This window comes from Mchenga conophoros, linkage group LG17 (assembly GCF_057382185.1).
Source record: "Mchenga conophoros isolate Kocher_MC1m ecotype Shallow Benthic linkage group LG17, M_conophoros_male_GT1.1, whole genome shotgun sequence".
Taxonomy (NCBI): Eukaryota; Metazoa; Chordata; class Actinopteri; order Cichliformes; family Cichlidae; genus Mchenga; species Mchenga conophoros.
In genome coordinates this window covers 18998628-19015295 of record NC_140542.1, presented here as the reverse complement: position 1 = coordinate 19015295, position 16668 = coordinate 18998628, and the positions used below count along the sequence as shown (strand labels likewise).

At 37.4% G+C, this 16668-nt stretch overlaps 1 protein-coding gene across 1 annotated transcript in view; it reads left to right on the top strand.

Annotated features, from left to right (window-relative positions):
- Positions 1-7256: 7256 nt before the first annotated feature.
- The window catches only part of ptprb (protein tyrosine phosphatase receptor type b), a 39848-nt gene continuing 30436 nt past the window's right edge, over positions 7257-16668 (top strand). Inside the window, exons 1-4 of the mRNA XM_085250815.1 lie at positions 7257-7723; positions 12687-13065; positions 16231-16368; positions 16647-16668. The exon at positions 16647-16668 is cut by the window's right edge and continues 119 nt beyond it. Of these exons, the coding sequence (XP_085106941.1) occupies positions 7649-7723; positions 12687-13065; positions 16231-16368; positions 16647-16668 (614 nt within the window). The 5' untranslated portion in view covers positions 7257-7648. The remainder of the gene's footprint in view (positions 7724-12686; positions 13066-16230; positions 16369-16646) is intronic.

Genomic DNA, 16668 nt, shown 5'->3' with positions numbered 1-16668 from the left:
ATGATACAATCATGGGACTTCGGACCAGAGTCTCTTTGTCTGCACGTCCAACGTGCCTCATGGGACCATCATCAACCCGCTGTTCACTTCAGCAAATTCAGGAACTGGATGACGAATCCGGATATTTCAGTAGTGATACAATTTTCTCTGTTTGAACTGACTGAAGTGAAAGTGGGTTCAGCCCAGCCTCCATGCCCTCTACAGCAGCGGGCACAACAATACACACTGCCTCTGACGTAGTATTGTGTACAGTAGGATGTGGTTCATGTTCTGTACTTGTATTGTTGTTGACTGTTGATGGAGCTTAAAGGGACCCTAAATGTTTAAAGAATTATCATACTGTAATCACATTGTATTGAAAACAATTTGGAGTGCATTTCATTTTTTTGACATGAAATTTACAGCTTCTGGGCTCTTAGTGTTTATTGTAAGAATTCAACTTTCTGCTGAAGATCTTTAAATTTACTACTTTTTTTTTTTTTTTTAACTCAGATGCTAATGTATAGCCATTTAGAGAATGTTCTTCTTTCACTTCATTAGAAACTACTGCAAGCTTACGTTTTAATTTCTTGACTCAGAATGAATACAGAAACTACAGAGTGAAATTTGCAAAAGTCATCGGCACTGGATGATTATTCTGGCTCATTCCAGGAAATCAACAATAGAAACTATGAGCATGTGGACCAAACAAAACTAAAACTTCCAATCATTTAAAAGTGCTAAGGTGTGTATTTACATTATTATACAGGAGTCTAGCATTGTCTTGTACTTTTGAAATTTTAAACTTAATATAAAGCTAAATCTTAAGCACCTGAAAAGCTGTTTACCATTTTCACATGCATAGTTAACTATGTTGGCACAGAGACTATTTTTAAACTTGTGCTAATATATGAACCACTTTCAGCACATTAAAAAAATTAAGGTGGATGCTTCTCATCCAGCATTGACAGCTGAGTTAAACAGCAGGCAAACAGATTACACAATAGGGAAACTCTCCAAGCTGGATCCAGTCCAGAGTCACTTTGTTATCAGAGTACACTCTCTGTAGATCAATAGTGGCAAGAGTTTTTGGGGGTCTTCTGGGGTAAAAATGAAAAATACTGCAAAATATTTAAGTGACCATATCCATTTGTATTTAATGTCTATTATTCAAATATTGAAATATAGTGTATCCAAAAAGTATTTTTACACAAACAGTTCTTGAAACATGCCAGCTGCCCGCAGGTATTATGGGTTACAGTCTAAATTTAATCTGTCTAAACTCTTTTGGCTGACTAAAACTTGTTTGCCCTTTAACAGTCACTGTAGCTAGGATTTTGCACTTGATTGGCAGAGGTAAGAAAGCAGAACTCAGTGAACTGATATCTGTAATCTAGTGGTGGAAATTGTACACACTATAACTTTAAAGTTTTAAATCTTTCACTAGCCTTAGCTAGCCAAAGTCGATCAGCTTGTCAGTTATGTACGGATCTGTTCTTTAGTTCAGACATAAACCGGTCCATGGTGCAAAAAGGTTGGGGACCGGTTTATGTCTGACAATATTTTGACAGACCGGCTTTTAAGGTGTCGCCGATAAATGCAACAAAATAAAACCAGTACCAAAAATAAAAAGATTTGTTCATAACACGTGTGAAAAGACCCAGGGAAACGGAGTTAATGATAAAAAATAACGAAAAAAAAAACGATTAAAAACGCTGAAAACCATAAATTACACGCTCGAGCCTCAACTCTCGCGGCCCAGTACCAAACGACTCATGGACCGCTCCCAGTCCATGGCCCGGGGGTTGGGGACTGGCTGGTGTAGATTATACCTAATTAAAAAATCTACTCATTTGCAAACATTACCCTATTGAGGAATTTTAGCTAATGAAAAGTTTCTAGCCCAGTGGTTCAAAGGTGTTTTAATTTAAATCTTCGGTCTCTCTTGCACATTGATTCATGTGGTATTAACTTCTTTTCATGAATACATGCATTGGAATACTACTTTCTTAAGCTTTACCAATTCTGCTATGAGTTGTACATGTGCATTTACTCAAAGATCATTTTTAATTGTACAGTTTAAAAAAAAAAAAAAAAAAAAAAAATATATATATATATATATATATATATATATATATATATATAAATAATATAAATAACATTACGGTCCTTTTTAAACTTCTTTTGTGTGGGCATTACAGATCAGTCAGAGTACACTTGATACTAATTAGTGTATGTACGGTCTAACTATTATACCTATGAAACATAGCTTTTTAATGTATTACTAACCAGCTTGAATGTTGTAATGGTTCAGAACATTAGCCACTGAGTAGTGCTGTAACCTTGTTATCTACTCTATCTACATACATATATATATATATATATATATATATATATATATATATATATATTTGTTACCTGTAACCTGAGGATTAAAAACACTGGACATGAAAAATATGGATTCCTGTTTGCTTATCTTCATTGACTCTTTCCATGTTTGTGTTTATAATCCATCTAAATCCATAATTGAATGTTGCCAGAACTGGGGTGGCAGCATATAGGCAAATAAAAATAGAGGACCTAAATTTATTTTGTCCAAATAATATCCAAGGTTTTTACATGTGTATTGTACACTAACTTGAATAGAGGAATCAAACGTGGGAGTATTGCAGCAGCAAGGACTTGTATAAAAGTTGACAGATTATATTGTTGTCTAAACGTTTCTGTAGATTTAAAACCAGATACCGGCAGGGCCATAAATATTTGGACAGTGAGACAATTTTTAAAGTTTTACATCAAACATTAATAACATGTTGGACGTGCAGACTTTCAGCTTAAATTCAGGGGATTTAACAACAGTGTTCGATGAATGGTGTTAGTTTTTTTCCATCTGTAAATACAATACTTCAAAGTTTTGTATGAATTCTGATAAAAGTTTGTAGGAGTGTAGAGTGGGCTCATGTTAACAGTCTATTCAAATTTAACTTACACCCACCAAGGTCTTCGGGATGAAGTGATTTAGTGATTTTTATAGTTACAAATTGACAAAAACAGACTACTTTATAAATCTCAGAGGAAATTATGAGGGTACGGTTGCTCGAAGATAGTACAAACATAACTCACTAGTTAAAGTACTAATAATAAATCATACAAAAAATAAAAAAAAAAATAGCTCTATTGAATACAAATAGGTCTGATGTATAAATATTCCAAAGTCTTACATAAAATTGAATGAGATAAATTTGAAAGTGCCTGTCTTATCATACTGACTGTAATTTTCTCTGTGGAGGATGTGACAGTGTGCAGCTACTGCAGTGTGTACTTGTGCTTTAGATGGAGGAACTGTACAGAGACAGAGCCACAGGCACGAATGACTTCCTGTGTCATTCAATGGTGCCTAACTTATCAATTTCCTTACGAGTATGGTATATATTGTGTAGCTGACCTCTGACTTCTCCTTCAGGGTTAGTAGATCTGAAGGTCAAAATGATAATAAAAGGCCATATAGAACTGTTTTTAAACATTTTATTACTGCCACTGTTTGTATTGACAACACATAGACATATAGGATGATATGAGGATTCTAAATATTTGACTATGGACCTTAGACCTTTTCAAGCTCAAATTTTCATAAAATGTCTTTTGTTTTTATAACTTTGTTTAAAGTTTTGCTGCCTATGTTTATATTGGTAACATTTAGGAAATGGCACTGCTATGTGGGCATTCAAACTATCACGTTATAGTTTGCGTCTAAATATCGCGTCCCATTCGACCTCTGGCCTTGACCCCATTTTCAGAAGTAACTGGAAAAAATGCAAAAATAGTTTCCCTGAACATCTCAAACATATAATTTCAGTCCGTGATTATAAGCAGACTATAATTACATAAGTAATAATATTTTTGATTTTCATTTCACAAATGTTCTGCAGCAAAAATACTGCTTTATATTTACGATGTATATTAGCAGGGGTTTTTTTTTCATGTGATATCCCACAAAATATCTAAACCATGAAAATAACTTCAGTTACTTCTCTGTAAAGTCTTACATGGTGTAAAGCTGTCTGGGGTGCAGGATTGGAGCCTCTGGTTGCCAAATGTTGACATTTAAATGCTGAAGTTATGCGATGACATTAAATATTTTTATCTTATTATTTATTTTTTACTTTTTATGTACTTTAATAAATCAAGAAGCAGTGATGACAACAACAAAATAAAGATATGCTGATAAAAATATTCAGCATGTAAATATCAAGAAACACAGGAAATATGTTTGGTACTGAAGGCCATAAAAACATGTTCATATAATACCTAGTCTGGTATAGCAAATGGAAATTTATATAAACAACCTAATATGACAATAATATTATAATCCAACAGTCAAAAGAACTTCAATTTACAAAGTGTATCTGAAAAGACAGACATAAATGGGAAAAAAATATTTATACTATTATTTAATAGTATATGTAGGGATTCTGGAAACATTGAGAAGTTACGATATTACAGCTGAGATACGTTAATTTACTGTGGTTAAATTTAAAGTTTTAATCCCAGCATTTAATCAGCATCTTCTCAATAAACAGCAGCTAAAAAAAATTAAATAGGGAATTTTTAAAGGGAGTTGTCTCAGTTTCTAAATTAAGCATCATGTATTTGTATGTGCAAATGTTTTTGAGGTATGTGAGCAATGTGGCGTTACAAAAACACCTAAAAGTCACATTTGAACAGAGACTGGGAGAAGCGGTCAACATGACATGAAAAAGTGACACACATTTATAGAGCTTACTTTGGGAGAGAAACTTTTAGTATACAGTAAAATAATAAGAGTAACCCCTGCACAAACTGTTGCATTGAAATTTACCAGATTCCATAAAATGAAATGTTTAATGGTCAGAGTTACACTAAAGACTAACTTGTGTAGAGCTGAAAACTTTTGTTCCTAGAAACTATGATTAAGAGAGAGAGAGAGAGGAGGGGAACAGGAAGGAAGGAAAAAGGTGGGGATGACTAAATGTGGCTCAAACTAACTGAAACAAAAGGAGTTTAGCCTTTAACTTGTAACACTGCTTCATAAAGAAGTCGACTTTGACCTTTTCTGGCTCAGATTTGATCTTTGGCAGCCCTGGCCAAAAATCTACTGATCATTGTCTTGTTATTGTGGATAATTAAGTGTATATATTTTGGGAGGAAAGGGGAAACAGTAGAGAAATTCATAACACAAAACTGAATTAGAATTATTACGTTTTTTACAAAGATAATATAAACAAAACTCCATCATGCTAGAAAGCTAACCAGAGGCCTGAAAGCACAATTATAGCTAATTAGGCATTACAGACAAGAACCAACAAATCTGAATTTTCCAACATAACTTTCATGGTATTTATTATTTTGACTTGTATTTGTTGAAACTACAAGATAAAAGTTGTACAGTGAAAAGTGGAAAAGCTGAAATTTGATTTCCAGTATTTAGCAGTTTGTCACACATGTAAGGATGTGTTAGGCTTCTATGTTAAAATTCTGCTATGGAAAAAAAAAAAAAACTGTGGTTGTTGGAAAACCACTTTGTCCATTACTGTGTCTCAGACACTGGTTAGTGGGCCCCCTTGGGGTCCTCACTAGGGAATGCTGTGTATTCCCTGAGGGTGGTGGACTTTGTTAGGCGATATTAGAAGATGATGCACCAAAATCTCCTTGTGAATGCTTTTATTGCTCGCAGATTGACACGGTTGTCTGTAGTTTGCATGGATGATGGAAACTCGCCTGTAAGCACTCGGCAGCTGATCGCTGGTAGTCGTAAAACTTCGAAAGAAGAAATGGAGCCCCCTTGCTGTCACGTTGCTCCTTTTGAGAAGTGTTGGTTGCATATATTTAATGCATATCCATTAAATAAACCATGGCTCTGTCTCGTTATACTGACCTATTAAACCATCAATCCATTTTCTGATGCTTATTTTGGTCCATGTCATGGTGACCACAGTGTAACCAGAAATGCCCAGACCTCCCCCTCCCTAAATGAGGCCTCTAATTCCACTGCAGGGACACCGAGCCAGCCAAGAAGCATAATCCAGCACGTCCTGGGTTGGCCTGCTCCTGGTAGTAATGCATGGAGTATATTATCTAGCTGGTGTCCAGGAAATGTCCATGGCCTCAGGCTTTGAGGTACTAACCCTTACTCCTTGATTTGCACTCAGCTGCAAACTGCTGCAGGGCAAGCCAGAGTTCATCACTCAGTGAAGCAATCCTTGGGCCACCTTAAATATACCACCTAACAGGAACCTTTTCATGAAAGGCTGCCGACAAATACCTAAAAAGAATTGTGGACAAAGGGCAGTGCTGGTGAAGTCCAGCACCTGTTGAGAATGCCCATATGGAAAAGATATATATAAAACTTATAAGGTTTGTATCTGTCTTGTGTGAAACTTGTATGAAAAGCATACAAGAGTAAAAACAGATATAAGATCCCTTGAAGAATTATATAATGAAACTTGTATGTTTTGGATACTTACTAAAACAATATATGAAAGTAATGTGAAAGTGGCCACTTTCATGAGTAAATCATGTAAGCCTTATATGATTTACTCATGAAAGTGGCCACTTTCATGAGTTAAGTCATATAAGTTTTTACTATTTCTTTTCCATATGGGTGAGACCTGTTGTTGTCAGTGCAAACAAAATTCTAGCCACTACATGGCTAGAAACGGAAATGTTTAATCAAGAAACTTTATGGATTATATCTTTTCTTAAGATAGAGTTTAGTCATACATATAAATTCTTATATGAATATAATCATCATTGATGTTGGCTCTATAAAAATAATTCCCCAGCTCTTTGATGCACTGGTTTTATGCTCTCTGAATATCCAGCAGGTCACTTGCCATTGAAGGGAGTAACAGTGGCTTGGCGTTTAGCTTGTAAACCTACTCAATAGAAGACTTGTTAGAGTTGAATATACAGCTGAGCCGAATATAGACCCACAGAAACAGCAAAGTTACTAATGGAGCGGCATCCAAAGACAAAGCTGTCACTAAAAAAGAGAGACGGAGCAAACTTTAAACTTCAGTCTCAGTGAGATTTAATCAAACACTCGTCTCTATTTTTAACATCTACCTCTGCTGTCAGTGCATCAAGGTGTGCTGCTATTGTAGTTGCAGGCCTATTTTTAGCCTCCATCCAGGCTGGGTTTGTAGTCGTGCCTTTGCAGTGACTCACAGGTCTGTTGGCCTGATTGAGGAAGTCCGCTACTGAGTCCCAACCTCAACACTATAGAGTGACAGACAGACAGGCAGGAAGAGAGACATACAGCTGGTGAGACAGGGAGCGCAAAGAGGGGAAAGGCTGTTTTACTTTGAGAGTTTTAAGGAGAGGATGGACACGAGGCAGAGCAGAGACGACGGATAAATAAAACCACATTTCCTGGGAAAATTTCAATTTTTTGTCTAAAAAAGGAATAATTTTTTAAAAGATATTAAAAAGGACATTTAACCACTTTTTCTCAACATTTTTCTTCGGTTTCCTATCAGGACTTGGATTCTTTGCTGAACACAAAAGAGACTAAAGAGAAGGATATTTTCTACCATCCACCTGAAACAGTGAATACAAACACACCCGTCCTACCTCAGGCTTAGGATTATGGTGGTGCATGGTCCGCGTGGGGATCTGAGACAGGATCAAAATGCTGAAATGTAAAGTTTGCAGTTATTTCTGCTGTCTGCGGTTCACCTCGTTGCTGCTGCTGCTGCTGCATCAGGTCAGTCTGACATTCATGATCTGTGTAGAAAAGGAGCACATACATAAGAAGCTTCAAATGTGATATCAACCTCGTGCGATCTGAGTTACTCTTTAGATTAACTTTGATCACTCTGCATGCTCCTGTAGTCCAGGGTCATCTCGGACACAATGCAAACTTTTTTTACTTTTCCAAATATGTAATTTTTTTTTTTAGAAATTTAGTAATTATTATATATTTCATGGACTTTTACAAAAATGCAACAAGAAAAGAAACAAAGTGCTTTGTGAACAAGTCTCCACAACTCTGTTTTCAAAAGTGTGCCTAATACAAGATGAGCAAATATTAAATCATGGTTTCTTTCAGTTCTTTAAATTAAACTGCAAAATAAAACTGGCCCTTCTTTTTTTACATTTTAAATACCAAAGCAGTCAGGTGTGAATAAAATTACACGCAATGAGATAAATAAAATGAAATCCATGTGAGATGTTACATAGAGTAGATTCACTGTTTAGCCTAAAAAGATGAAAACAGGTTAATTTATGTTAATGTCAAGCTTTAAGGACCTTGTCATTCTTAGTTAGAAAACTTGAGATATAACAGCAAACTTTGTCTTAAACCAACCAAATATATATACATATACGTATATATTTAGAACAATCTGTATTTTTCATCCTTTTAAGAAAGATTTGTCTTCATGACAAACAAATCTTGGTGTTAGCATCCATCAGGTCACCAGTGAACTATGCATAGTGTTTGATTTGATTAACATTCAACACTTTTCAAAGGCTTTTGACCTGTTCTAAACACCAAAACGGAAATGTTTATTCAAGAAAATTGCCAGAAATGTATGAGACTTTATTTGAAATGAACCCTTTAAAAATTATAATTTAGACTTTGAGTTCGATACAAACAAAAGTTTGTGCGATACAGTTTGTCTTCTTTGGTGACACCTGTTACTGCAAAGGGAAACCTCATAAAGTGCCATCTCTCTTTGTGTTGCTTTGAGCTCCAACATGTGATGGAGCATTTACACAATCTAAAACATTTTTCTATGTATAAAATGATTTCTTTTTGCACGGTTCACTTCATTAAATATACTTCCATCCACTTTAACCTCCTAAGACCTGAACTCTTCCATGTCATGCATTTTTAATTTCTCTTTGATATTTGGACATATTAGGACCTGATGAATGTAAAAACAAAGAATTACCAGATTTTTTTTTTACCCAATTTTTGTTTCTGAGAAAAATGAGATCCACAATTGAGAACATTTGTTTTAAATTTCGATAGAACAGTGGCGTATAATGTCCTTGTAAGTGGATATCAGGCCCTTGTAAAGCAAAATTTTGTATTTTGGTCTAGGCAACCCAAAATGTGATGTCCACATATGTGGACCCGGCGGTTAAAACACTCAAACAAGCGAGTCACTTGTTTGGCGCTAAACCAGGGATGTGATTGCAGAAAAGCAGAGAAGAAACACATGCTCCTGATGAATGCATTTCTAGATTACAGTTCCAAATAATAAATATGTATTTTTTTTTCAGAAGTAAAAAAAATGGGATGTTCTTACTATCATTGCTTCAGTTTCATGTTTCTTTATGTTTGTTCAGTGAAAGAAACACTGAACAGAACATTTTACTTCTAGCCAGTGTCTTCAGGTTTACACTCTGATGATTGTTGGCTGAAACCAAAAACTGCACATCAGCAGGTTTACCCAAGTAGCAGTGAAGGTTTGGCTCCTGTACAGTTTTGCTTGGGCCATATTTGACTTTGACTGACTGCCTAAAATCTCCCAGAGGTTTAACGATGACGTGCCACATATGAGGTGTGCTATGACATGTGGGCCACATTTGGACATGTCATAGCACACATTTTCCAGTGCTTAACTTTTGCAAAATGAAGCCCAGACTAGTCTCACTGTCAGTTATCTGGGTAGGACAGGGTTAATGAGTCTGACCTCACAGTAAGCCAAGGTTTAGCTCACATTAGTGTTTGGGGGCAGTTCAGGCGTTTCTTTATTAATAAAGAATTCCAACTATATCAAAGTATATCAAAGCCGATTGAAGGTTGATTTAACCATAACCTCATGCTGCTACTTCTGTGATTAGTAAGTTACACCAACATTTATACAGTCTCATTTTCCTCGGTCGCACTTCCTTCTCTTCCTGACTGTCGCCTCATTGCCGCATTGTTGTCTCTGAACTCCCTGAACTTCATTATCAGTGACAAATTGTTTTATTTTCTCTTGTGCTGGCCAAAATTTGAGGACAAAAAGCTCAGAAGCAACTATCTCCAACTTTATTATCATAGTACAGAGGAGGTCAGTTCAACAGTCAAACCCAAAACATGATAGAAACGCACAAACATGCAGTCGCAGCTCTTTAAATAGCACAGCTGAATAACTGTCCGTGCGGTGGATACTTCAGAAACTCTGCAGCTCTCAAAGCCTTAAAATCAGCCCTTTTACTAAAATAAACTCTTAATCTTTATACTTCGCAGCAGACGCTGACAGTAGTTGCTAAAAAGCTTGTTGGTTTGATCGGTCAGTTTCTGCCATTTCTGATTGGACCCTCATGAGGTGAACCAAATAAATTTGATTCTATTTTTGCTCATTTTGGGTGACACTTTGATAGCTTTGTGCACCTCAGTCTCATTAATTAATGCTGTTTTGTCAAAGCTGCACTGCTGGTATGACTAAGTCACACACAAAGTGTCCATTGGTGTGTAGCTTGACAGAGTGGGATATTACATTGGTGATAAAGGTGTGTGAATCTCAAAGGTTATTAATGTTGTTGGCCAAGTAGCAACATCTGGGGCCATTAGACAAAATCTGCTGTTCCACTGATGTCTACTTGAGGGTTCAAAAGCAAGTCAGTCCCTATAAACATTTTAAAATGCTCAACTTTAAAGCAGGAATTATGTATAAATACGTTCTCTGTAGCTAATTTAGTCTCTTCATAACAATTGTACAGAATATTTTTATAACTTACCTCTTTACATTGGCTTACAGTTGGCATTGTTGGGGGCCTGGTCTCTTTGACTGCTAAATGGACGGTGGCACAGGTGGCTGGAGCTGCTAGCTGTGTGCTAGGCTTCACCTCAGTTAACTGGAGTCACTGAACTGGACCTCTGGACTGTGTTTGTGCTGTTGGAGCGTTGTGGAGCATTTTTAATGACATTATCTGACCACTAATATGGCTGCTGTGAGGTTATTGTACTAACAGACCGTCCAAGATGTCTGAGCTGCAGTTTTGAGGAGTTATATTCTAGGATTTTATTTGGATGTTACAGAGCACTGATTAGCAGGAGTTTGTGTGATGCTCTGATACAGTCTATGGATGCAACGTGCTAACTAATTTAGCTGGCATTAGCTGATAACTTAGCACTCTTCAAAATGCAACTGGTGGCATCACTGTGTCCATCTGTGATCCTTTCCTAAACCCAGTTGAGCTGTTTTTAGGGTCTGAACCTCAGTGAGTTAAATTGAAAGCCAAAAACAAGTAGGAAAAAACAAACTACAGAACAAGGTATAGAAAGGACTCTAAAAATAGCCGCTCAACTTACACCACCCCCCTTACTTCCCAGCGCCTACTTTGCAGGTCAAACTGGGCTCTTACCTCTCAGTGGTTGGAGCATCAACACCAAAATATGCCCCTATTCATGTGTGAGTCAAAATCAGAAAAATATTTGGAAAGCAGAAAATATTAAAGAAAAATGAAAAAAAAGTTTTTGTTTGCTGATCAAAATTAAGAAGGGTGGGGAAAATTTGGACTCATGATCTGAGTACTACTTACGTTTTGGCTCCTCTGTAGCCAGAACTTCAGAAATTTATCAGAACAATGGGATCAAAGTACAGCAACGCCCAACGTCTTCATTTTGGGAATGAACCTCCTGTAGACTTGAAAGCAGACTATAAAAGTCTGTTGTTTCCTCCCTTATGGAAAACAGGCTGCAGATTCCTGAACGCTCCAGCATCAACATGTCTGTAGAAACTGTTAACCATATTTGGACGATAGGGTGGTATTGGCTAACAGATACAGAGACCTGCTCATTAGTGCTCAGCAACATCCAAAATCAGTTCTCAGAATTTCAGTACGGTGGACCTGAGAGGTCAAATGCACTGCAACTCAAGGCAGAAAAGACAGCATCAGCTCACAAAAGACATCCTCACGAAACACAATGGAGACAGAAGTGACGAGCTAATGGTAAACGGCTAGAAGCGAACATATAATTACAATATTAAACAACTCATCCCATTAAAACACACTTTACCTGCATCCTGTAGCATAGTTTTTTTGTGAGATTTTCTTTTCCTTTATATATATGTATGTATATATATATATATATATATATATATATATATATACATATATATATATGTATATATATATATATATATATATATATATATATATATATATATATATATATATATATATATATATATATATATATGTATATATATGTACATATATAAAATAGTTAAAATTACATTCTGATATTTTGAACAATATCATAATCTTTTCTGACACTGTACGTCATGTTCAGTTATCTGAGAAAAACGTTCCACATTTTTACATGCCAAAATAAAATCAGTTGAACTGGTGTTCTTTCCTACGGTACTTCGTGGGGACCTGCAGTTTTACTCTCAGGGCCACCATGGCTCAAACTTTATAGACTGTTTGATACAATTAACTGCACAGGAGCCATATTATTGGTCAGGTGATTAGAAATGCACCAAAAGGTATGACTCCTGTAAAGCTCTAACAATGAAGTCTTTGAGGACTGACTCACTTTTGAAGCCTCAAGTGGAGAAATGCAGCTTTTGGTTTCCTTGCTCAGGCATTGCATTTTTTTCCCCAGTATTAACTGGTGTACCTTTTGGTCACAAACACCTGGAAAAAAAACTTATGTTATGCTTTTATTTCTAAAGTTTTCCTCTCAATGTTTCTTCTCACTGATGTCTGATCTCTTCTGTCAGAATGGAAGCAGCGCAGCTCCCGCAGAGGAAAATGTAGCTTCTTCACCATGTAGCATCTCCTTATCTGAATTGGTATCCAGTCTGGACTCCATATCACTGACTGTGAGCACACCTGGACAGAACTGCTCTTTCACTGTGACCTCTCCAGATACAGATGGCATCGAGTGTAGGCAAAAAACAAGAGAAGAGGAGGCGTTGGAGGGTTCAAGCAGAGCACATCATGTAGGAACCGACCAGCTAGGAGTTGAAGCAGGAGGAAACAAGAGCATGAGAGAAGTTTTCACCTGTGTTCTGGATCACCTGGAGCCTGGGACCACCTACCAGCTGCAGGTGCAGTCGAAGACCGATCAGGAGTCTGCAAACATCACCGCGCACACCAGTAAGTCCTGATCCCATCTAGATGTGTCAAAAATGTAAAATATTCAAAAAAGATACATACTGTTGACGGAAATATCAATATTAATGTGCATACTCATTACTTACTTAGAATACTCAGTAATTTTGATTACAAATGCACAATGAATTTATGTTGAACGTGTGACATTTCTGCTACTTCTTGTAGTTTTATTAGGGCAAGACAAATTTTTATTTTATTTGACACGGTGCTAAACACACCATACCTGCACCAGTTCACAGACTTAAACCCCATTCACTATAGTGGAGCTAATACTCTATTGTTTTCTGTTTCATTGCATTGTTTCCATCTCCTCTGCCCTCTCGCGTTTGAAGTGAACCAACAGGACTCGACCTCCATGTCTTTGTGTACCTCAGAGTTAATGTCATGCAGCTTCCCCTCTCTGCAGCTCTGTGATTAGCTACAGGAACCCCTGCCCTGCTGAGAGAGAGTGATAGAGCTGTTAAAGTAAATGCATGTGTGTGTGTTGTGTCTCTACGCTGGCGGGAGTCCAGAACAGAAGTTGGACCCTCAGTGTGTATTTCCATCGTGGGCAGAGCTCAGGGTTCAGCCATTTCCTGCCTCCATTGTTTCTTTGTTCTGTGGGAAGCACTGGGAAAGGGTGTGAAGGTGTGTATAAGTGTGTGTTTGTGTTCATGTGTGTGTTGAGTTTGGGGAAAACTGGGTGTTGCTGCACCCAATCGAGTCCCGACAGTAACCTTCTCAGAAATGCAAAACACTTCTACTGTGGCGTTTGTGATTTCTTATCTTCTGTGGCATGCCGACTGTTACATCCACTGACCTTTAGTGGACTGGTCAAATATTTTTACATCACATGTATTTATTTGGTTGCCAGCTTGGTTGGTTGGTTAGTTTGTTGAAAAATCTAACTATGAACCAGGCAACTGTCTCACGTCTCAAAGAATAATAGAAACTTAGTTTTGAAGATATTTGAAGATATCTTTAGATACAGAACCATCCACCTGTAGCTTACTAGATTATTCAAGCTTTCTTAATCCCGACTTTAGTTTTATATTTAACTAAGTTGTTGCGTGAAGGATCATGTCAGACACCGTGGTCTGAAGTTTGGTCTGTTTTTGGGATCTTCTTCCTGTCACATGAAGACGTTTGTCTGTTTGTCCTCAACATTAACTATTATTGAGAACAGTTTAACGCCCATCCTCCATATTCCTTGTGCAAGTGTTTTTATATTAGTCTTAGATCTGTAGCTAGTCACGAGGTAGGCTAAAACATATCAAATCATTATATAAACTAGCACAACTATACTGACCTTCCAAACATCACTATTTAGTTTTCATCTTTATTTTTGTCCAAATTTATGGCAAAGTTATAGCAGTACTCTACATTTAAGACTTTTTAGAAAGAAAGTCAGAACATGGTATATCCTCTCCAGATAAAAACTAAGTAGCTAATTTCTAACTTGGTTCAGTTAAGTTTTATTTATATACCACCAAGTCATAACAGCGGTTTTGCCAAGGTGCTTTATATTGTAAGATTCTACAATAAAACAGGGAAAACCCCGACCATCAAACTATGCTCAAGCACTTGGTGATAGTGGGAAGGAAAAACTCCCTTTCAATAGGAAGAAACCTCCAGCAGAACCAGGCTCAGGGAGGGGTGGCCATCTGCTGCGGCTGGCTGGGTGTAAGGGGAGGAAGACAGAAGAAAAGTACTAAGAGGTCTTTAAGATAAGACCTCATAGGATGTTTCTAAAACTAAAACCTCATCAGTCCTGCTTGTCATAGAAGTTTGAACATCACACCTTATTATAGCTCCTGGAGAGAAGACACACTGATGATTTTATTGGAGCTGAAACAATTTTAACTCTGTGTTTATTTGATTTGAGAATGTGAACCTGAAAACGATTGACTTCAGACTTAAGCAGCAGATGTATGAATGCTAACAGTTTCTATAAAAAAAGCAACAGTTATCATTTTCTGACATTGATTTTTATCCCATATAGTAACAGAAAATGGTCAAATTTCATAAATCATGTTCAGGCTATTGGAAACAAATACAAGCTCTCTGCTCTGAACTATGGGTGGTGTCGAGGTTTCCTGCGCTTATTTCAGAGAGTTGGTTGGCAACAGAGGAAAAACTTAAATATTTAATGTTGGGTTCAGGTTATGAGAGAGTTCTTAAAGTGTTCATGTATGTCTGCCAGTTACAGAGTAAAGATACTTCTAATCATTTCACAGTGAAGGTCTATGTTGATGCCATGTCTTTACTTCTTTGTAGCCTTTAACCATTAGCATGGTGGCATTTCTTCACAGCAGTTTTAGGAAGAGGGCTGCGACTGGCTGCACGTACAGAACCAGTCCTAAATTCTTCAGACCAGTCGTAGCTTTGTGGGTCAGAAAAGCTTAAACAAAGAACAAAGAAATAACTGTGGATCCTAAACGGCCTCGAGCTGCACCATGTTCACATGTGCTGCGTTACAGCATTGTGTTTGTGTCCACTGATGTTGTGGTTGTCATCTAACCAAAGGATGTGTTGAGCTCGAACATGGTAGAGCTCCATGTTGTCTGAAACAGTGGGACTGTTCCTTTAAGGTAAATTATATATTTTGAACATGAAGGTCAGTCGGACTGCAGGGAGGTTTCAGCAGGAAAAGGATCCATCGCATCCATCTGTGGCCTTGTCATCAAAGTCTGAACATCGTGGGAGGCCTGCTGACACACACACACACACACACACACACACACACACACACACACACACACACACACACACACACACACACACACACATGCCTGTTTGAATTTCTCCCACATCGCCTCTCTGCAGCCTCACAGGGTTGTTAAAAAAGTACTCTTGTGTCACCAGCCACTCCAGTCTGAGGTCAAATACAGTCATCACAATCTCCACAAATAAACAGTTAAAGTTTCCGCAATTAGCTTTTCTTTAAAAACAAAAAAACAAAAACGACAGGGGTTGGTGGGAGTAAACAACAAAAATCAGAACAGCCAGCCTAAATGGGCATTTAAACGCTTGCAAGTCTTTGCACTTAATCTTACAAAAGCTGGAACAGGTACAAATGATTAAATGAAATAAGCATGCAAGGCAAAAGGTTAAAGCGGGCTGTAAATTGAATTATTTAGTTTAATGTTTAATTTGCTCTTGTCTCAGAGCCCTCGGCAGTGATTGGCCTGGCGGTGACATCCAGGACCTGCAGCAGTCTAAGCCTTTCCTGGCAGGCCGGAAACGGCAGGACGCAGCGCTTCAGGCTTCAGTTGTGGGAACAGTCTGAGAGTCCAGATCAGTCCGGTACGTCTGTGATGTTTCTAACTGCTTATGATCATCCATGTCCTCAAAAGAAACAGCCCTGATGCAATCATCCACTCTCAGCGTTTCCATACTTTTAATCCTGGACTCTACCAGAGTAGCTCTGCATGATTCACAGTTTAAATTAAGGCACCATGAGTGAGTTTACATTTCAGGTTCTTTCAGATTGAAGAACAGAAAAAAAAAAGTTTTTAGCTGATTGTTTCAAGCAGTCTGAAGCTTTCAGCCTCTCAACTTCTTCTCCACTGTCATGTCTGCAGGTCTGCTGAAGAACGAGACTTT